Genomic DNA, 22,859 nt, shown 5'->3' with positions numbered 1-22,859 from the left:
AGGATGTAGAAACCTAGGGAACCCAGTACATATATGCCCTTTATAATGGCGCTCTGGTTTAGATGACAAAACAGATGGCTTCATAAAGTTATTTGAGGATTGCTATTGTGAAGATCTGTTCAATCCCATGCCTAAAATATTACTTCCCAAGTATGGAATGAATCTTTTATGAAAGATTTGGTAAGAGTACCTAGAACCACAGGGAGCTGGGGCTTTATCAAGGTTACAGCACAGTTCATATAACTGTTTTTGAGTGTACTTGCTATTAAATGTTTGCATGAACAACAGAATAATTCTGCCTATATGTTACTATAACATAAAATTGTGCCGTAGAACTTACAATATTATGACATAACGTTAAACAAATAACATCTACAAAACGTGACAGAGGTATTCTGCTAAGAGATTCCTGCTTTGAAAATCCTCCGCTCCAATAATTTTCAAACTCTATTCTAATTTGGGAAGGAGAGGGGAGTCCTTGCATGAATGGGTTAAAACAAGGTATGAGATACATGAGGCTTGGAAAATGCTTCTGCTGTACACCATGCCGAGCATTTGCCGGTCTCTACAGTGTAAGCCAGGATCTCTGAAGCTTGATTCCAACCACCTCAGACAAACTGGGCTTGGAGAGGGGTGCAATTATTTGCCAAAATGGTTGGGAGAGGGGGAGAAATCTTTATTTCTTTGGGTAAAAGTGTTCAATAATAGCAGAATTAAACACCAATTTATATAACTTGAAGAAAGCTCTTCTTGGCTCACAGATTTAGAAATCAATAAATAAGGATAGGCAACATTTATTGCAGACAATTTGTGCTAAGTGTTTTACATACATCATCTCATGAATGTATGTGCATTTCCATACATTCCTATGGATGGATGCTTTAGTCCTATTTTATATGTAGGGAAAGTGAAGCACAGAGTTCAGGCAATTAGGTGTTTGTAAAACCCAAGCTTACTCTTTTTTACCCATCACCTATATCCCTATATCCTCTAACTGGAAAGGATGGAGCAAGTCAATTTCAACATGAGCGAGTGAGCTTAATCCATTTACAGGAGTTGCCCACCGAAAGGGCCACAAAATCCTTTAAGGTGACACATTTTAATGCTTTGGTTCACTCCTAACTTCAGGACCCCCATTTCTAGCACCCCTTTGGTACAGACCTCCAGTGGAGGGAGGCTGCTAGAAAGGGAGCGGCTCTTTTTGCAGTTGAGCCAATGAGATGACGGGATCTTGTGAGGGGCACGTGTTTGGCCAATGGGCTCTGGGCCGAGGCCCACGAGCGGACCGGAAATTCGGCTTTGAGCACGTGGGCGCATGGGTGTGGCGGCTGCTGCGTTGAGTGCAGGGTATTTTTGAGCCCTGCAGAGCCAGGCGAGGGCTGGGCCTTGGTGAGTGGTGTCTATGTGGGTGTGGAAGGCCAGGGAGGCCGAAGTAGCAGGACAGGCCAGAGGGCTTCGGCTGTAGCTCGTGGTGGCGCGGTGGCCCTGCACGCCCACGGCCGACCTGACCCTCCCCCAGAGGTGCGAGGGGCCTTGCGATTCAAGCCGGCCGGGAGCAGGAAGTGGTTATTTGAGGCTGCGTGTGCGGGCGGACGCAGGACCTCGGACCTCCTGGAGGTATGAAGGTGGCCGCCTAGAGAGGGAGGGGACTCTCGCGGGGTTTAAGTGTTCTCTCGTGTTACTTGGACCTCAGTCGGGGGCAGGACCTCGGGTTTGGGGGGTGGTGCTTTTCTCTGAGGTGGCAGGCGGGTGGGAGTTGCCTTTGGGGAGGGGCGGGGGCTCCCTTCCAGGTAGGCCCCAGTCCTAATGGCCCAGCCAGGAACTCGCACCTGGAGGCGGGAAGGTAGGCCCCGCCTGGGACCTTTCCCTTTTGGACCTTACAGTGCTCTCTAATCAAAGAAGTGCCTCCTGGGAGGGAATGCCCACCTCTGTTATCCGTGATGATGGAGGGGTGAGGGGGAGTGGGGAACGAGGAAGATTCCAGAAGTCCTATAATTGGTAGGGGTTATAGCGCATCTCAGTGTGTCCCAGGTAGGTAACTGTTGTTCTGGATTACACAGGTGGTGCTGGGAAGGTGAGAGCCAAAAGGCCAGGCTAACTGAAAAGGAGTTTAAGAAATTAAAGAAGAGAGTTTTTGAGGAAGGGGGACGTATCCTGGTTTTTTAGTGTAAAAGAGGATAGCTGAGTTAAAAATCTTTTCGTCAGATCCCGGACCCTCCACCTATCGTATTGGCTAAGAATTGTGTGCCAGTCTTTTCTTTACTTGCGTAACCTGATTTCTCTGTAGCTAACACGTAAGACAGATTTGCAAAAAAGTTAAGAAGGAGCTTAAGTTTTCAGTTAGGAAAGGTTCCTTCAGGATCAGGAGTAGGTGAGGACAATGAAGGAAGACCCTTTAAGAAGGATTCCTGAAATCTGTAGGTTATAAAGTGATTTTGAAGAGTACCTGAGATATGGGAGGCCAGAATAGCCTCATTTCGTTACCTTGGGGAGAAAAAAGTGTTAAATCTCCCCCGACATTCAGCAGGTATTGTAGGCTCAAAGCAGAAAGGGTCTGTACCCTGGAGACCTCAGTTTGGTGGAGTTTGAAAAGTTTTATAGGGAGAAATGGGACAATATGCGGAGAAGCTACTAAGGAGATCAAAGAGGAGATGTAATAATTTAATGTGATAATGAGCTGGGACAAATTAGCTCTCTGGTAAAGGAAAAAGGTCAGAAATAAAGCAAACCCATAAGTATTTATTGACGTTATTACAGCATGTCTGTTAACTATTAATTTTCTTATGCCCGTACATAAACTGTACTTCTGCCTAAAACAGGTAGTTAACGTATGGGACTGAGCTCTCCAAGAGGTTGTTTGGGTAGGAAACAAAAATTCGAGGAGGACTTAGCCTCTAAGAGAATGCTAATGGGGAGTGTTTAGAATATTCTGGGCTAAATAGAAACTTTTGACGTGAACATGATGTAGGAGGCTGGTTGTATCACTGGTCTGACCAAAGGTAAGTCTGTCTTTAATACTTTGTGAGTCTGTCTTGAAGGAAAAGGAAAACGATTGGGAATCTTTAATCTTTGTAAAATGCTGGCAGGTAATTAACCAGAACAGGATCGACGCGGTGTTCTCTGCAGCCTTCTAATGGATCCTGTCCGGCCACCCTTCAGGGGCCCTTCCCCAGGGCACCCGTTTCAGTGTGTACGGATGCCAGGCTCTTGGCCGCAAGCTCCTAAACCTTTGGCCTCCACTCTGGGCAGAGCAAGACCTGTAGGCAGAGGCTGCCTGTTTGGAAAACCAGAGGAGCCAAGCTCACAGAGTGGGCTTGCACAAAGGGTAAGGCCGTGTCTGACACATAGTAGCAGCGTGTAGTTTATCATCAGAGAAAATAATGGATCTCATAGTGCTTAGAAAACTGTGAAGGCCTAGATGTGAAAATGAGGGTGGGTTTGTTTGTCCCCCCCCTTTAACAAGTAGTTGCATCTTCTGAGCATATATTTCAAACCCTTCTAGTTGTGAGTCTAGAAAAAGTGCCTCATGATGAATGCCAAATGGATTTGGGTAAATGCCTTAGTCCTCTACCATATATATACATATATATATATACACACAGACACACACACACACACACACACATATATATATATATATATATATATATATATATATGAATGAATATGATAGGTTTAAAGGTATATCCTTTTGCTCTTCCTGGGTGTTTAGATTTTTACTCTGGAATTGGTTTTGCAGTATTAGCAGCCACTCCTACCTCTGAGGTAATAATTATTAAGAATTTTTTTAAGAAGGCTTTTTGCCCAGATCTTTTAAAAAGGAGAATCTTCAGCTATTGCTACTGCTTGTCTGTGCATTCTTAATCTCCTAATTATATAGAAATTTTAGGATGGTATTTGTCTGTAATTAATAAATCTCAAAGAATAGTTAGCAAATACGGGGAAACCTAATATCACAGTTGTGACAATTTTAAATAGAGTTGGCAGTGTCACATATAATGTTCTATAAAAAGAAAATTTGATGACAGTAATCTTGTATCATTACTTGGATGAATTGGTAGAGTCTGTGTGTGGCAGTTTGAACTAGTGTAATAGCAGTAAACTTTAAGACTATTATAGGACTATAATAGTAACTTTTGTTGGTGGTTGTTAAAAATAACCCCGTATACCTTGAAATGATCCAGTGTTTTTGAAAATTTATTTACCAATATACTCATTTCCTCCTGAGTGTACTGGTCCACCTTGGGTATACTGGAAATAAATCAGAAAAATGTAAAAGTTAATTCTGTTATACTATATATGAAATCATGGACTTTAGCTATATATGACATAGTTACTACATGTTTTTTTAAAAAAATTAGACATTTTTAAAAACATGAGATATTTTTATTCTTTGTTGTAACATTTATAGAATTTAAAGAAGATGATTTATATTATTTACCAAGACTTTAAGAAAACCATCAGTGTTTCTGGGGTTTTAAACTATATCTTGGAATGACTTTATTCTTTGACTTTCCATAGGAATCTGTGGGTTTGGTCTCCATGTTCCAGGGACTAGGCCTTGAAACAAAGTCCCAGACCCCTGTGAAACAGGAAATGCCTTCCTTAGGTATGTGGAAAACTAACTTGAGAAAACGTGGTAGTATGTATGATCGCTTTATTCTTAAATTCATACAGTTTATCTTCAGAAAAATAACTATACAACATGCTCAACTCACAGTCATAGCTGAGGTTTGATCCTTTCATTTAGGCAGAGGCATTTTAGGCCGAGGCTTGTCTGTCAGTGTGGTGCACAAGGAAAAAGAAGAACCCCGTCCTGCTTTTCTGGACCCGTCAGTGTTGGCAGCTGGGGATAGCAAGATGGCAGAAGCCTCCATTGGTTGGAATAGGTGGGTAAAGGTTACTTCTCAGGAGATTGTCAAATTCAGATGAAGTATCTCAGTAAGCCCAAATGGTGACCCTAAAAAGGTTGTATTGCCCTGGGCAGGTGGCTTAGTTGGTTGGAGCATTATCCTGTACACCAAGGTGTTGCAGATTTGATTCCCGGTTGGCACATGTGCCTGGGTTGTGGGTTTAGTCCCTGGTGGGGTCTCATATAGGAGGCAACTGACAGATGTTTCTCTCTTTCTCTCTCCCCCTTTCTCTCTAAAATCAATAAAACAAATCCTTTGGTGAGGACTAAAAAAATTTCTTTTAAAATAAAAAATGTAAGAAAATGAAAAGGTTATATTATCTCACAAACTCTGCATGGTTTTATATTAAACAACGAATACTTTCTAAGAGTAGTTAGTAGCTACTGATTCAGCTAGTCGTTGGAAAGGGCAAAAAAGTAGTGCTCCACTGGGTACTTCACAACTTCATGAAGTTAACCTGTTGTAGTTATTCTTTAATCGAAGGGAGTCAAATCCCCACCTCAATTCTGCAGTGAAAGCTTGGCCCTGAGAGGCAGTGTTAGTAGCAGTTGGTGAGTGAGTCAAGTTGGCATATTGGTCTTGGAGAGAATCCCAAGGCTTTCATCCTTCTTATTGACTCCTCCAGGAAGAGAATGTGGACTTGGAATCATTTAGATGGGTCAGAGGTAGAAGCATGATTCAGAAGGTCCTGATTTGCCTCTTTTCAACTTTTCAGAATGCTTGGAAGAGGGAGTTTGGACATGCCTGTGTTGCCGTTGGGAAGAGCAGCTGGTGGCATAGGCAGAGGCGTGTACAAGGCTCCTGGTGCTGTCAACGTGCCTTCTTGTGGTCCTGCCCAACAGCCATCACTGCCACTGCTGCCCCTGTCCTCACTACGCTCTCTGGATCACCTTCCACTGGGGACTGCAGAGCACCAAAAAAAGTAAGTCGGGTACTCAGCTGTCTCTGGTTGTGAGTGCAGTGGGGGTGGCGGGGCTTCTCATAGTGTTATAAATGTTGTTTCTGTTGTGTTTGAAGTCCTCCATGGGTGGTAGGTCCTGCAGAGTTGTTCGCTTTGTTTTTTCGCTCATGGGGAGAATGACAGAGAGGTGGGGCAATCCCTACTGAAGGGAAATGGGATTAGCGATACATAGACAGTATGTACCAGAGAGTGGACTTGTGATTTCCCATTTCCTTCTTCATTCAGATGTAGAGAGTTCTTTGTCATGGTGAAGATAAGGAAATCACTCAGGAAAAATATCACATAATTCATTTTTCTCTGTATAATTAATTCTTATGTTCTTAGTTAGCTGGCCTAGTTTATTCCAGTGATCTAGGACAAATAGAGTGACCTTGCTTCTTTAGAGATTGTCACTAGCCTTCTGTCTACTGGCTACTAGTCATTTATCTACTAGCCTTCAAACTTTGCTTTTGTATGCTTCAATTTTTGCTTTGTATATCTGTAAGTAAAGTATAAAATATTACTTACCTTTTTGTGTATGTTTGTGGTATGTGTGGGTGCTTTTGTTTTTTATTTTTTCAGAGAGCTTTTTATGAAGCAAGGATCAAAAGGAAAACCTCAACCTTTGGGATTGAACCTTATCAAAATACATTGTCATAATGAAGCAGTTTATCAGTATCATGTGACTTTCAGGTATTCATAGCTTTTTTCTCTGTATTGTTCACTACTTAGCAGTAATGAAATCTTTCACCTGGAATTACTAAATATTTTTAGTATGATTCCTGATGAACTTCTCTCCTACTTCCAAAATAATACATGTATGAGGATCCTTAGATGCAATAAGTTTAACATTAAAAAAAATTTTTAGCCCTGGCTGGTGTGGCTCAGTGGATTGAGCACCAGCCTTAGAACCAAAGGGTGGCAGGTTGGATTCTCAGTCAGGGCACATGCCTGGGTTATGGGCCAGGTCCCCACTAGGGGTGTGTGAGAGGCAACCACACATTGATGTTTCTCTCCCTCTGTATCTGCCTCCCTTCCCCTCTCTGAAAATAAAATAAATAAAATCTTTTAAAAAACAATTTTTTAAATTTAGTTATATTACAAGTTCAGATTTTAACCTAATAGGTACAGTTTTATGCATGAGATTAGAGGTGATTTACTATGAAGTTAAGCTTAAGTTCAGGGCCTTATACTTCAGTGGACCCCATTCCATGACCTTTTAACTTATTTTGTGTCTGTAATAATTGTAGTCTTCTTAAACAGAGTCCCTCTCCCCTAATGGTGTGAGATGGATGTCTCACAAAACCTGGGTCCTCCCTACTTGAGTCCCACACCCCCTTCCACCCACCTTCCCTCCCTTTAGTTCATGTCCATGGGTCATAAGTTCTTTAGGTTCTACATTTCCCACACTACTCTTTTCCTGCCCCTGTCTATTTTCTCCCCACCATCTATGTTACTTATTCTCTGTACCTTCTCCCCACCTTTCCTCCTCCCACTCCCCTGTTGCTAACCCTCCATGTGATCTCCATTTCTGTGGTTCTGTTTTTGTTCTAGTTGTTTGCTTAGTTTGTTTTTTTTTTTGTTTTAGCTTCAGTTGTTGATAACTGTGAGCTTGTCATTTTACTATTTATATTTTAACTTCTTTTTCTTAGATAAGTCTCTTTAACATTTCATATAATTAGGGCTTGGTGATGATGAACTCCTTGAACTTGACCTTATCTGAGAAGCACTTTATCTGCCCTTCTATTCTAAATGAAAGCTTTGCTGAATAGAGCAATCTTGGATGTAGGTCCTTGAATTTCGTGACTTGGAATTCTTCTTTCCAGCCCCTTCTTGCCTGTAAGGTCTCTTTTGAGAAATCAGCTGACAGACTGATGGGAACTCCTTTTTAGGTGACTGTCCCCTTATCTCTTGCTGCTTCTAGGATTCTCTCCTTCATTTTAATCTTGGCTAATGTAATGATGATGTGCCTTGGTGTGTTCCTTCTTGGGTCCAACTTCTTTGGGACTCTCTGAGCTTCCTGGATTTCCTGGAAGTCTGTTTCCTTTGCCAGCTTGGGGAAGTTCTCCTTTATTATTTGTTCAAATAAGTGTTCCACTTGTTGCTCTTCCTCTTGTCCTTCTAGTACCCCTATAATTCGGATGTTAGGATGTTTAAAGATGTCTTGGAGGTTCCTAAGCCTCTTCTCATTTCTTTGAATTCTCGTTTCTTCATTCTTTTCTGTTTGGTTGTTTCTTTCTTCCTTCTCGTCCACTCCATTGATTTGAGTCCCAGTTTCCTTCCCATCACTATTGGTTCCCTGTGCATTTTGCTCCATTTCACTTAGTGTAGCCTTCATTTGTTCCTCTAATTTGTGACTAAAATCAACCAGTTCTGTGAGCATCCTGATCACTAGTGTTTTGAACTGTGCATCTGATAGGTTGGCTATCTCTTGGTTGCTTTAAAAGTATTGGCTCTGGGGCTTTGAGTTGTTCTGATGGAGCTATTTTTGGTCAGGTTGCTCATGTAATGTATGCGTGGCAGAGCCTTAGGTGTTCACCAGGGCGGGGTGACCCAGTTGCTGGGTTGTGACTCTGTAAGTGGGGGCCGGGTCAGGAAGGAACAATGGTGTTTATTCTTCTCTCTCTCAGATTTTGGTCCTCTCTGCCGCTTCCCATAAGCAAATTGGGCCCTTCTGGTGCTGGTTCCCGGGTGGATGGGCTTGTGTACGTTCTAGGACCCTGTGGGTCTCTCCAACTAACTCTCCTGTGAGCCTGAGAGCCTCTCCCGGCACCTTGACCCCCGAAAGTTTTTTCAATCAGTGCTTTTAGGCTTTATTTCCCAGTGCTGGGGCCCTGGGTTGCGTGGTCTGTCTCACTGCCCATTTTTTGCCTGGTTTATCTGCATGTGAATGTGTGTCCATGGTCATCCAGCCGCCTTGCTTGCCTGACTGGGTTTGCCGGATTCTTCCCCACACCCTGTTCTGCTAACCACTGCCTCTTCCTGCTGGGACCCCTCTCCGCCCGCCACTGACTCCGCCCCTCTTACCAGTCTGGATGAATGGTTTGTTGTTGTCGGACTTCTGTACAGTTCAATTTTCTGTCTGTTCTGGTTGTGCTTTTGTTTCTAAATCTTTGTTGTCCTTAAATTTGGTTGTGCAAGGAGGCATAGTGTCTCTACATATACCTCCATCTTGGCCAGAAGTCCTCCAGGGTTAAGTTTGATGGTGAGAAAATCAGAGAAAATAACTTTACTGTCATATTGATAACTTTAGGGTTAACCATTACTTCTTTTAAATTAAGAATTCATATTAGTTTATCTTCTCTCTTAAAATGTTAGGAAAGTCATTAGCTAGAAGTGTGAAAATGAATGTGTGTTTTGGAATATATGTGGAGAAACTAGGAAGATGGAAGAGTGAATTAAAACAAAATATGATCATTGATTTTAGAGAGGAAGGGAAAGAGACACATTGATGTGCGAAAGGAGAAACATTGATTGGTCGCCTCCCATACACACCTCGACCAGGGATTGAATCTACAGCCTCGGTATGTGCCCTGACCAGGGATTGAACCCGCAGTCTTTTGGTGTATGGGACGATGCTCCAACCAAGTTACCTGGCGAGGGCAGAAGACTGAATTTTTGGAGGACAGCTACTAATTGGTACATGAGTAAGAAGTGGAGTGAAAGAGAAGGAAGGAAGCTAGAGGGAACAACCCCGAAGATGATTATGAAGACCAAAGGAAGGGCCCATTTAAATGGGGAGGAGGTGGTTAACTTTGACCACAGGAAAAATAAGTTGCAATTTACTTTGAAGAGGACTGTTGGGGATATTCCAGTACTTTATAGAGTTATGGAGACAAAACTAGACTAAAAGAACAAAGGAGAGCATAGGAATAACCAGAGAATTAGCCACTTACTTTAAAAGTGTGTAAGAGGAATGAGAAATGGTACAATGAAGAGTGTTGCTTTAAAGGTTTCTATGCAGCAAGAAAACAGAACTGAGAACACATGACAGGTGAATAGAAGGATTTAGAAGAGTGGGTGAAATTGAACCTTGGAGAGTGGAAGGTATTGGAATGGCCTGTTCTGGAACATAAGGGAAGTTGAGCATTAACGAGAGGGAAGAACTCTTTACCTGGAAATGGATTGACAAATGTTAATGAAACAGAAAAGGGTGTGAGAGTCTTCATAGGTCTCTGCCTTGACCAGGAGAAGACATGGGTTCTATAAATTTCAAGATTGTACATCTGGACCTTGGAAGCTGCCATGTACGAAGGATGCCGGCTCCTGAGAGAGTTCTGAGAGGATGTGTCACAGTGGCTGGGTCATCCTGTAGCTTCCTTGTACCACAGGAAGGGGGTCTGGAAAGACATCTTTGAATACTGTGTTCATATATATGCACATGTAAGAATTTTTCTGAAGAAACTGTTTGAAATACAATGTTAATATGTAAGTGTGGGGTTTTGGGGACAACTACATGGGATTACCACTTGGTTTTTTAAATCCTTATTCATTTACTTGAACATGTGTGATGACCCTTTTTGGCCTTGGGTTTAAACTTTGCAGCTGTGGAACGAGGTTGTGTGTTACTGTGCTATAATGGGACACTCGTGGTGCAAACAAGCTATTAGACTTTTTCAGAACTGTAAGGTTTGTGGTAATGAATAAATAAAAAGTTGAAATTTCTGAGGACTTCCGCCAAGATGGAGGCATAGGTGGGGACGCTGTGCTTTCTCACACCTCCGAGTTTAGAGATAACAAAATATTAGCAACAGAAAACACAGCCAGGACACAGAAAATGGAACTTTTCGGAAGTCTGATAACAACGAATGCTTCAGCCTGACCAGTAAGAGGGGCGAAGCCAGCAGCTGGCGGAGCAGGGTTGCTCAGGAAAACTCGGTCAGACGGACTCAGGCCTATGGATCCCAGACATGGGGTTGCAAAGGGCAGACCCAGTGAGCTTCAGTGAGTGACCCAGTGAGCGACCAGTGGACCCAGTGAGGGCGCAGGGCGGCGGGTTGACTGTGGTCCCGCATTCGTGTGCAGATAGACTGGCGAGGGAGTTGGTGGTGAGACGGGCCGAGCAGGCCCCAGCTGCAGGAGGCAGCAGAGGGGGCTGCCATTTCCCCACTCTGACCCCACCCCCACATACAGTGTCACAACCCAGCGACCTGGGTGGCCCCCCCCCCTGCGGCCATGCCCTGGTGAACATCTAAGGCTTTGCTCCTCATACTTAACAGGCACGAACAGACCAAAAATGGCTCAAGATCTCAAAGCCCCAAAGCTCATAACTCTAAGCAGTGAAGAAATAGCAAAACTTTCAGATGCACAGTTCAAAACACTGGTGATCAGGATGCTCATAGAACTGGTTGATTTTAGTCACAAGTTAGAGGAGCACATGAAGGTGAAACTAATTGAAATGAAGGGAATTGCATAGGAAACCAATAGTGATGAAAAGGAAACTGGGACTCAAATCAAGGGAGTGAAACAGAAAGAGGAAAATGGCCAAACGGGAAAATATGAAGAAACAAGAATTCAAAAAAATGAGGAGAGGCTTAGGAACCTCCAGGACATCTTGAAATGCTCCAACATCCGAATTATAGGGGTACCAGAAGGGGGAAAGGAACAGCCACGAGTGGAAAATTTATTTGAACAAATAATAAAGGAGAATTTCCCCAATCCGGCAAAGGAAATAGACTTCCAGGAAATCCAGGAAGCTCAGAGAGTCCCAAAGAAGTTGGACCCAAGAAGGAACATACCAAGGCACATCATCATTACATTAGCCAAGATTAAAATGAAGGAGAGAATCCTAGAAGCAGCAAGAGATAAGGGGAGTCACCTACAAAGGAGTTCCCATCAGTCTGTCAGCTGATTTCTCAAAAGAGACCTTACAGGCAAGAAAGGGCTGGAAAGAGGTATTCCAAGTCATGAAATCCAAAGACCTACATCCAAGATTGCTCTATCCAGCAAAACTTTCATTTAGAGTGGAAGGACAGATAAAGTGCTTCTCAGATAAGATCAAATTCAAGGAGTTCATCATCACCAAGCCCTTATGATATGAAATGTTAAAGGGACTTATCTAAGAAAAAGAAGATAAAAAATATGAACAGTGAAAGGACAGCAAACTCACAGTTATTAACAACCACACCTAAAACAAAAGCAAACTAAAAGAACAGCTAGATCAGGAGCAGAAACATAGAAATGAAGATCTCATGGAGGGTTAGCAACAGGGGAGTGGGAGGAGGAGAGTGGGGGAGAAGGTACAGAAAATAAGCAGCATAGACGGTAGATAGAAAGTAGATGGGGGGCAAGAATAGAATGGGAAATATAAAATCTAAAGGACTTGAGACACGTGGTCATAAACTAAAGGGGCGGAATGGTGGAGGCGGGGGGTGCAGGGTGGAGGGGAATGAAGAGGGGGGAAGGGACAACTGTAATGGCATAATCAATTAAAAAAAAAAGTTGAAATTTCCATGAGTGAAAATGGTTAGGGAAAATCCCATAATACAGTTTTGCAGGGACATAGCCATACTCATCGATTTGCATATTGTTTCTGGTGCTTCTGTGCTGTGTCAGCGGAGTTGAGTTGTTGCAACAGAGACTGTACGGCCAGTGAAGCCTAAACTGTTTACTGCCTGGCCCTTTGCAGAAAAGGTTTTCTGACCTTGTGTTCTAAACTCTGGAAGAATGTTATGGCATTTGTCTTTGGGGGTGGAAATCATGGGTGGTTTTTACTTCTTGTGAGCGATTATACTTCCTTGGGTCAAAGCTTTTAGTCAGAGTATTTGAATTTTTAATATGACCACTAGATGGAGCAGTAGTTACAGACACTGCTTTTCTAACTGTTTGAATGAAATTGAAATAAAATCTCTTTGTTATTTTCTAGCCCCAATGTGGAGTGCAAAAGCATGAGGTTTGGCATGTTGAAGGACCATCAAGCTGTCACCGGAAATGTCACTGCTTTTGATGGATCCATTCTCTATCTGCCTGTAAAACTTCAACAAGTGAGACCAAACAGAAAATGTACTTTCAGATGAAACCTAAGGATGTTCTGCTGCTTTGAGTGATAGGAAATCATAAACTTCCTGAACATTTGAATTGTACTTTCCTGTTCTTAGGGGGAAGTCAGACTTTTCCTTGACAAAGAAATGACAAACTGAGAAACTTTACATTTGAGTTTTTATAAGAATTGCCTTCTTGCATAAGAGGAGTGGTTGGAATCCTTTGACCTCAATGATAAGGAATGGTTTAAGATTTCAAATTTAAAGGGATGTTTTGCTAGTTCTCCATTAGGTATCTCTCACCAAATCCATTCTTCTAAAAAATATTTATTTGTTTGTTTATTTTTAGAGAAGGGAAGGGAGGGAGAAAGGGAGAGAAACATCAGTGTGTGGTTGCCTCTTGTGTGCCCCCTACTGGGGACCTGAGCTGCAATCCAGGCACATGCCCTGACTGGGAATCGAACTGGTGACTCTTTGGTTCACAGGCCAGTGTTCAGTCCACTGAGCCACACCAGCCAGGGCATCACTAAATCCAATCTTAAATCCTAGTTGTCATGCTGTGATTTTGTCCGGTGTGAGCAGCAAAATGAGTGGGAAGTAGAAAACATATTTAAAATATTTTAATGTTTTCTGAGACACAATTGGATTAGATTAGAGCTTGGTAGTTTTGTCATTTCTTTTTACTTGCATATATTTATTTGTTAGGTTCTTGAGTTAAAAAGTCAAAGGAGAACCGATGGTGCTGAGATCAGCATTAAGATTCAGTTGACCAAGATCCTGGAGCCCTGTTCCGACTTGTGCATTCCTTTCTACAATGTTGTTTTTCGTCGGTGAGAAAACAGCTGATGTCTTATTTCCTTTACCCTCAGTCTTACAACAATGCTCTTTAAGAAGCTTAGGTGGTACTGCACTACAGTGTGTATAGAGATGAGTTTGGAAACATTTAATAAATAAATGGATGTCATTCAGGATAAGTTACTCAAAGGTTATCTCAAGTGATTGACCAGATTTGGGTATGTGAAAGTAGGTTTGAGGTAGTTGGATGGGGGATGGGTTGAGGAACTTGAAAAACAGGTGTTGAAAATTGCACATGTAATTGTGTTAGTGGTGGGGCTACTTGAAAAGGTAGTGTGTAAAAATTTTTGTTGGAAGAATTTTTTCCCAGATACAGACAGGTCATAACTTTTAAACTTTTTTAGACTCCCAAATTTTCTTAATGTTTTTTCCCCCAACCACCTTTTTTTTTAATAAGAAACACAAGATCTAATTTCTGTCTAGTAAGCTGAACTGTCTGGAACAAACTTCCTCTGCCAGACTGATAGCTGTAAATTGAGAAGCTGACTCTTGGGAGTTTTTTAGTTAATGGTGAAAATAATATAAATTAAGCCTGGGAAATCAGCTCAGTTCTTGGTTACTTAGTGAATAGGAAAAGCTGCAGTCAGTTGTATACACCCTGAGATAGATGTCAAGGCAACTTTTCTCACTCCTGTCAAGAGCGTTCTCATCGTGAAAGCTACGTTTTGTGTGTGCCGAGGCACCGATGTTCTGACCTTTCAGGCCTCCGGAGGGAATGGCGCTGGAAGTAATGGAGCCTGATTTTTTGGATTCTTCTGCTAGAAAACCCATTCTTGCTCTTTATTTCAGGGTAATGAAACTTTTAGATATGAAGCTTGTGGGGAGGAACTTCTATGACCCGACAGATGCTATGGTACTGCAGCAACACAGGTCGGTGGCATGTTCCTCTTTCTCACTTTAAATAAAATTTTCATTGAAATCACCATCTTTAGGACAAAAATCTCAGCAGCATTTTAGGATAGTTAATACAATTTTTCAGTTTAATCTCTTCCATAGTTTAGTATTTTGGTAAGTTCCCCATGATGTTGATTTAATTGAATTTGTTTCCTGGTGCTTTCTCATTGTTAACTAGGGAAGGACAGTATCTGTTCCAAACATTGTTTCAGATGAAGGCATGGAATTATCTGTGATTCTTTTAAAACCCTAAGGTAAAGCCCACCTGTCTCTTCAGATTGCAGATCTGGCCAGGCTATGCAGCTAGCATTCGGAGGACAGATGGTGGTCTCTTCCTGCTAGCTGATGTCTCCCATAAGGTCATTCGCAATGATTCTGTGCTGAACGTCATGTGAGTGAATGGTGGAATCTACCTTTAATAAGCTAATAAGTTTCTGAAAAGCTCAGTACTAGTTGGTAATAGATACAGAATAGCCATTGTTCTCTTCAGGTTTTATTGGAGAACAGATGAAGAATGCTGAATGCAAGTGTGCCATTGCCTAAGTCCTGCCAAGTTAGAGGGGGAGTTGTGTTCTTGGTTAAGAAGGCTTGGCTTAATTTAATACAAATACACCCTAAGTTTTTGTTTAGATGTTACTGTAGGAAATATTTACTGTAGTAAGTATAGATATGTATTTTTCATCATGGCTACATGAAGTGCGTTTGTGATTTGTTTATTAGACTATGTACTTAGAAATGGAATTACTTTTTTTTAAAGATTTTATTTATCTGTCTTTAGAGGGGAAGGGAAGGGGAGAGGGAGAGAAACATCAATGCATGGCCGCCCCACGTGCATCCCCTACTGGGACCTGGCCTGCAACCCAGGCGTGTGCCCTGACTGGGAATTGAACTTCGATCCTTTGGTTTGCAGGCCCGCACTCAATCCACTGAGCTACACCAGCCAGGGTGGAATTACTTTTTTTTACATTTGTTGATTTTTAGAGAGAGGAAGGGGGAAGAGACCTCAATCTGTCATTCCACTTATATATGCATTCATTAGTTGATTCTTGTATGTACCATGACGGGGGGCGGTCCAAACCCACAACCTTGGTGTATCAGGACGATGTATCAGGACGATGCTCAACTGAATTACTTAATGAAACCAACTGAATTTGTTTCTAATCAACTGAATTACTTAATGAAAAGGCTGAACATTTGATGTCCTGGCTGAGTAGCTCAGTTGGTTAGTAATGTGCCAAGGTTGCAGGTTCTGTCCCCGTGAGGGCACGTATAAGAATCAACCAATGAATGCAGCAGTAGGTGGAACAACAAATTGATGTCTCGCTCCTCTCTCAAGTCAATTTTTTTAAAGGCTGAAGATTTTAAAGACTTTACGTATTTAATATAACAAGATGTTTAAAATATATTGACAAATTACCCTCTGGAAGTTTATTTATTCAGTTCATTTTCCCACCAGCTGTGTACAACTACTGGGTGTTATTAGGTTTATAAATTTCTGCTTATCTGATAAACTTATTCACTCTTTTACTCAGCTTTGGTCATATACCAGAGTTGCAGGACATATCTGTTAACAAAACAAAGAAAAATCCCTTTCCTCATGGAGTTTATGTTGTAGTTAGGTCACAAAAAACGATAAATAACAAGCATGGTGAGTCAGCTATATCGTATACTAGACGTGAAAAGAGCTAGAGAAGCAAGAATGAGGCCGACCCAGGGTTGGGGAGGTGAGGAGCCCTGGAGGAGGTCCGTGGGTGGGAGTGGAGCTCTAATTTAAGTAGAGCGATCACCTCATTTGAGCCAACTCTTGCCAGAAGGGAGAGTTAGCCAGGTGACTGTATGGGTAAAAGGGACTTTGGCAGAGAGACAACTGGGATAAAGGCCTTAAAACGGAAGTATGCCTGGCTCATTCCTGAAGAGTCAGGGAAGTAATGTGGCTGGACCAAAGCCAGGAAAGAGTATGGAAGGATGGAGCAGATGGAGGAGAAAGGGCTCTGTGGGGCTAGTGTAAGGATTTTGGCTTTTTTTTTTCCAGAGTCAGATGCAGGTCTTGTAGCAAGGAGGGAAGTGGTGTGACTGGAATATAAAAACAATAAATTCGTAGGTTGGGAAAAAGTAGGGAGACCAACCTGGAGGCTGCTGTGATCCTCTGGGGGAATGAGGGAGGCAGCAGGTGAGGTGCTGAGACGAGCTCGGCTTCGGGATATGTTTTGGAAGCAGTGTTCAGCCAATTCTGTCACTGATGTGGGGTGCGGCAGAGGGTGAGGGTGGCTCAGACTTTTAGGTGGAATTCGTAATGGTTTATGCTGTCTCTTCTTGATCACGGGGGGGCTGTGTTTCTTCTCTCACAGGGCACACCCAGCCCTGGTTTGTTCCTAGAATATAGTAAGCATTCGAGAATATTACTATTTATGTTTTCTGCCTTCACCTTTCTGCCTAGATAGGTCTAGTTATTTTATGTTTCATGTTTTCCAGTGTTAACTTTCTGGAATTGATCTTGGTGGGATCTTCGTGATTGTCTTGGTGCTATTAGAAGATTTATTGAAAAATATTTTTCTTTAGATTTAAATCACTACCTTTGTCATATTCTAAAACACTTTGAATTATTTCTTGAGTACTTCATTCTGATTCACTGGTTAAAACCAATGTGATGTTGTTTTAATTATTTTAATTTATTATGTTTTAATATTTGTTAAGGAATTTCATTTTCAAAATTTTCATAGTGAATGCCACCCACATACTGTTTTGTGTGATCAGTTGAGTAATTGAGTGAAAATAAGAAAAAAGTCATTGCATTGACATGTAATTGTCCTTGACTGGGGAGGATATTTATTGAGTCTTCCTATTCACAGATATGGCATGTCTTTCCATTTATTGAAATTTATTCTATTTTTTATTAAAGTTTTACTTTTGTAAAGTCTTATTTTATTGTAACAATGCAAAATCTATATGTATAGGTGAGCTATGTAGTATATACTATGATTATTTTTGTTTTCTGCACAATTATTTAACTTGGATATAAAAATTGTCTTTCTTCATTTTCTAAGTACATAATCATTTATGTACTTGCCACTAATTTAACTTCAAATTCTCCTCATGCTACATTTCAATGCTATTTTGTCAATTTCATCCTCCCCTGCCCCAAATTCTATTCTTTGGATTGTCTAAATAGAATTAATTACCCCTAGCTCTGAGCACCTGTTCTGCAAGAGAGTCAGAAGTTCTGTGTCAGGCCTCGCCCCGTTATGTCCCACGCGTGAGCCCTGGGGTGTTTGTGACCCTGGTTCTTAGTCCAGCTGCAGTGTCCAAGCACTCAGGCACCGAGAGGCTGACCATGGTGTCAGGCGTGGGGTTCTGCTGTCTGAGTCCTCCCCGGTACCCTTACTGCTTGTTACAGGCTTGGGGATTTGCACCTCTCCTCCCCTGTGCCCTTTCTGCTCTTGCGAACCACTGGAGACCACGAAAAGGCAGCCTTTTTTCTGGAGGTCAGAAACGCTTCACCCTCAGACACCAGCAGTTTCTGTCCACGTCAGGGACAGCCCAGGGATGGGTCATGTGTTTCTCAAAGGATAGTGACCTAACCAAGGTTTGCCAAACAAGGTTAAGTTGTATATGTTGCTATTGAGGTCTCAATAATGCATGTAGTGACCCATCCCCACATCATTCAGTGTCATCTTAGAAATCTCGGAGTCTGTGAAAACCTGACGCTTTGGTTTGGTTTGGCTGCTCTGGAGGCCACTGGCCAGCCGTGGCCCTGGGGTTCCTCCAGGCTGCAGTGAGGGCTCCCTTCCCTCTAGCAGGTCTGCCGTCGGGATCCACGACTACTTTATCCTGGGGCTACTTGCTTGTTTGGGGGGAAGGTTGCATTGCAGGAAATGTTATATGTTTGAAATGTCTATTTTACCTTAATTTGGGCATAAAATTCTAGGTTGGAGACAATTTTTCCTCAGAATTTTTAAAACATTACTCCAGTGCCCCTTTAAAAAAAATAATCTTTATTTACATTTGCATATTCTTTCACAGTGAAACTGTTGTTTCCTTATTTAAATTGAACTTTTTGGGTGTTCTCATAGTAATGTTCTATTTGAATGCATCTTATTCCCAGGTTGTTCCACTTACCCTCTCTGCCAGTCAGCAGCCGTTTCCTGTGCCATCATTCTATCTTTTTAACCTTATTTATACCTTTTGGGAAAGCTCAAAACTTGCTTTTGATACTGCTTCATCCCTTCTTTTTCTTTTCCCATATTTTTTCCCAACTTTATCTGTTAAATAGTGAATAGGTATTACACTTTGAACAACTTATTATTGTAATTTAGTAATTTATTTTAATATTGGTAACACAAGCCTTCCTCATTTATATTTTTATCTTCCTTTATCTTTTCTATAACTAGTCTCACATTTATTTTCTAAATTAATTTTAGAATCTTTTTGCTGAACTTTCCAAAAATGCCATTGCAATTTTGCTCCATTGTTGTTTTGCTTTCTGAGTTGCCCCTGAAAGAAATCTGAAGCTGTTCTGATTTTTGGTGCCAGAATCTTTGTAGGTTCCGATCCCCACATCCCCTTGGAAGCTTTGGGAGCTTCTCTTTCCTCCAGTCTTCTGAAATCTTATATATTCTTCTTCTTTTTTTAATTGCTTAGAAATCTGATCATTTTTCCTTTGCTTGAAGAACCCTCTGTAGTATTTCCTTTACTATAGAATCTGCTGGTGACGTATTCTCTCAGTTTTTGTTTATTTAGAAATATTGGGTTGGCCAAAAAGTCCATATGGTTTTTTCAGTGAAATAAAAGACATTTTTCATTTTCACCAATAACTTTATTGATTTGGATATTTTGAGTGTGTTGGCTCTCTACCTCATGGTAGAACATTAATTGTTCTCAATTAATGTCTTGATTTGATCACTATCAACCTCAGCTGGTCTATCTGACCAACCCTGGAGCATCATCTGGTGAGAAACCACTTTTGACACATTTGATCAATCATAGTCTCTCCTCCATATACTGTACAAATCTTTTTCTGTGTTTCAGTCGTATTTTTTTAAAGTATTTTATTTATTTTTTAGAGAGAGGGGAAGGGAGGGAGAAAGAGAGGGAGAGAGGCACAGGTGTGTAAGAGATAAGTCAGTTGGCTGCCCATCACATACCCCCAGGTGGGGGGACCTGGCCTGCAACCCAGGCATGTGCCCTGACTGGGGGATCAAACCTGCTACCTTTTGGTTCATAGGCCAGTGCTCAATCCACCGAACCACACCAGCCAGGGCTGTTTCTCATACGGTTTTGAGCTATAAATTTCCCTCTGGCCACTGCATTAGTTACAGCCTCTGATTTTTTGATATACTAGTTTTGCTTCCTTTCAATTCAAGTTATTTTATTTCCCTCATGCTTTCTTTAGATTATTGAGTATGCTATTTAATTTCCAAATATTTGGAGACTTCCTGTTTTTGTTTCTGGTTTTTAGTCTTAACACTAATGTGGTTGGAGAACGTATTTTGTATTGTTCCCATGTCCCTTCCCAGCTCTGAAGAACCACTAACCTGCTTTCTGTCTCTATAGATTAACCTGCTCTGGGCATTTTGTATAAATGAAATTATACAGTATGTGGTCTTTTGTGACTGGATTCTTCATATTCATTTTGAAGGATAGTTTCACTGGATATAGTTTTTTTGCTTGACGTTTATTTTTTTCTGCACCTCAAACATGTCATTATACAGCCTTCTGACCTCAGTTGTTTCTGGTGAGAAGTAGGTTGTTAGTCATATTGCTTCTCCTGTATATAATACATCATTTTAGCCCTGGCTGGTGTAGCTCAGTGGATTGAGCATAGGCCTGCGAACCAGAGGATCGCGGTTCGATTCCCAGTCAGGGCATATTCCTGGGTTGCAGACTGGTCCCCTGCAGGCCAGTTCCCAGCAGGGGACGCACGAAAGGCAACCATACATTGATGTTTCTCTTTCTCTCTCCTTCCCCTCTAAAGATAAATAAATAAATAAAATCTTAATTAAAAAGTTTAAAATAATACATCATTTTTCTCTTACTGCTATCAAGGTGTTCTCTTTGGCTTTGGCTTTTGGCAGTTTGTCCATGATGTGTCTAGGTGTGGCTCTCATTGTGTGTAGCAAAATTGGTATTTGTTGAGGTTCTTGGATCTATAGGTTAATGTTTCTCATCAAATTTGGGAAGTTTTAAACCACTGTGTCTTTTAAGATTATTTTTGGTTCTTATTCTCCTTCTGGGCCTCTTATAACATGCTTTTAGGACTCTTCATATTGTCTCACAGGATTTCGAGACTTCAGTTGTCTTGAATCTTTTTCTGTCTTTTAGCTTGGATATCCTCTGTTGATTTATTTTTATGTCTGTGACTATTTATTTTGCCATTTTAGTTCGCAGGCCGGTGCTCAATGCACTGAGCCACACCAGCCAGGGCTATTTTGCTGTTTTAAATCTGCTGGTGAGCTCATCATACCAGTTTTTCATTTTGATTATTGTATTTTCAAATTCTATAATTTGTGTTTGTTTTGCTTTTTAGTTTCTATTACTTTACTGAGACTCCATATTTGTTGACTCACTGTCATCTTATTTTCCTTTAGTTATTTCAACTTATTTGTAATTGCTGCTTTGAATTCTCTGCGTGCAAAGTCTAATATCCGAGCCCTTCAGGATAAGTTTCAATTGACTTTATTTCTCCTGATTGTCGGTCACACTTTCCTGTTTCTTTATGTATCTAATAGCATGTAATTGAAAACTAAACATTTCAGATACTATATTGTAGCAAATCTGGATTTTGTTCTATTTTTCTGATTCTATTTTTTGTTTCTCTTTTTCTATTTAAAAAAATTCTGATTTGTCCATACTTAAATTGTGGTTTCTTTATCCTCTGCTGTGTGTAGCTACTGATGTTTCTGCTTAATTTTTCTATCCTTGTCTTTTTAGTTTAACCTCCCTTCCTTGGGGCTACACTTTTGTGTAGCTTACCGGTTCACACAGTAATTTGGGCTGAAGTTGTACCTTACAGGTTGAGCCCATAAGGCTTCCATCCTCTGATGAATCTGTAGAACTTACTCAAAGTTACAGTAGTTCTCACATCTGTCTGGGCTTTTTCCTGAGTATATGTAAGTTTCCCAGTCAGCCAGGGATGTGTGGTGAACTTATCATAAGCCCTTCTATATCTTTGTTTTCCAGATTCTGTCTGTTAAATTTCTAGCCGATCTGCAGTTTGCCCCAACCTGGACTGCGTTAGGGTAGCCTCACTTTGGTTTTCCCCCTAGCCATTTGTACCTGACTTGCCATGCATTGCCGCCCCTGCCCTCAGGTCATATTATAATTAATGTGTCATAAAATGTACCATTATTAAGTGCTTAATTCCCTGGCGTGTAGTATGTGCACAAATCATTGTGCGTAAAAAAATGGTGAAAGCTAAATAAGGCCACCATCTAATTCCAGAACACTTTCATCTCCCCAGAAGAAACTCTACTCATTATCTCTTTTGATATTTGAAATATGGTGTTTTCAGAACTTTTTAGATCCAGGACATTTTTCATTAATTTGCCAACTGTTTCTTGAGCCCTTCCAGTTTGATCAACCCTTCAGCTTACTTTTTATTTCTTTATTTCTCTTCCATAAGTTATTTTATACATATCTTTTCTCTCTCGGACTTGTCTTCTACATCTGAGTATCCTTTATCATACTCATCTCTGTCATTTTCTCAAAATACTAAAAAATTGCATAAACCTGTGTTTTTCTTTAATTTATAAATTTGATTTCCATACTGAGATTTGCTGCCTCCATTACCTTTGCTAGGACTTCTAAAAGTTGGCAGTCATGTTCTCTATTTCCTTAAAGCAATCTCTTGCTCTCAAATTACTCTTTTCATATATTCAATAACCTTTTGAATATCAATGAAAATAATTACAGTTATACGCTGTTTTCTTTTCTAGAATTAGAAAGCTTGGTTTTTTTAAAAAAAATTTTCCCTTTTTGCCAGTATTCTAGTATTTATGTTTTAATTATATTTCTTGACTTCTAAAAGTGTTTAATTGTGAAAAATTTCAAGCATTTACAAAAGTAGAGTGAATAGTATAATAAACCCTGTCATTCCCATTTTATAGACTCGGCAATTACCACCTCATGGACAACCTCATTTCCTTTCATCTCTTACCATTTTCCTCCTCTGAACAATTATTTTGAAGCAAATCCTAGACATCATGTTTCCTTCATAAATATCTCAGTATACATCTGCTAAATTGACTTCCATTTAAAAACATGATCATAATGTCATTATTA

The 22,859-nt window shown here is 40.9% G+C and overlaps 1 protein-coding gene across 1 annotated transcript in view; it reads left to right on the top strand.

Annotated features, from left to right (window-relative positions):
• Window positions 1-4,573: 4,573 nt before the first annotated feature.
• Window positions 4,574-22,859, top strand: part of PIWIL2 (piwi like RNA-mediated gene silencing 2) — a 62,978-nt gene continuing 44,692 nt past the window's right edge. Inside the window, exons 1-8 of the mRNA XM_037152849.2 lie at window positions 4,574-4,609; window positions 4,751-4,889; window positions 5,629-5,835; window positions 6,436-6,546; window positions 12,719-12,836; window positions 13,539-13,663; window positions 14,478-14,558; window positions 14,860-14,973. Of these exons, the coding sequence (XP_037008744.2) occupies window positions 4,597-4,609; window positions 4,751-4,889; window positions 5,629-5,835; window positions 6,436-6,546; window positions 12,719-12,836; window positions 13,539-13,663; window positions 14,478-14,558; window positions 14,860-14,973 (908 nt within the window). The 5' untranslated portion in view covers window positions 4,574-4,596. The remainder of the gene's footprint in view (window positions 4,610-4,750; window positions 4,890-5,628; window positions 5,836-6,435; window positions 6,547-12,718; window positions 12,837-13,538; window positions 13,664-14,477; window positions 14,559-14,859; window positions 14,974-22,859) is intronic.

Source organism: Artibeus jamaicensis, unplaced genomic scaffold (assembly GCF_021234435.1).
Source record: "Artibeus jamaicensis isolate MK-2021 breed Jamaican fruit bat unplaced genomic scaffold, CSHL_Jam_final contig_477, whole genome shotgun sequence".
Taxonomy (NCBI): Eukaryota; Metazoa; Chordata; class Mammalia; order Chiroptera; family Phyllostomidae; genus Artibeus; species Artibeus jamaicensis.
This window is presented reverse-complemented; position numbering and strand designations above follow the sequence as displayed.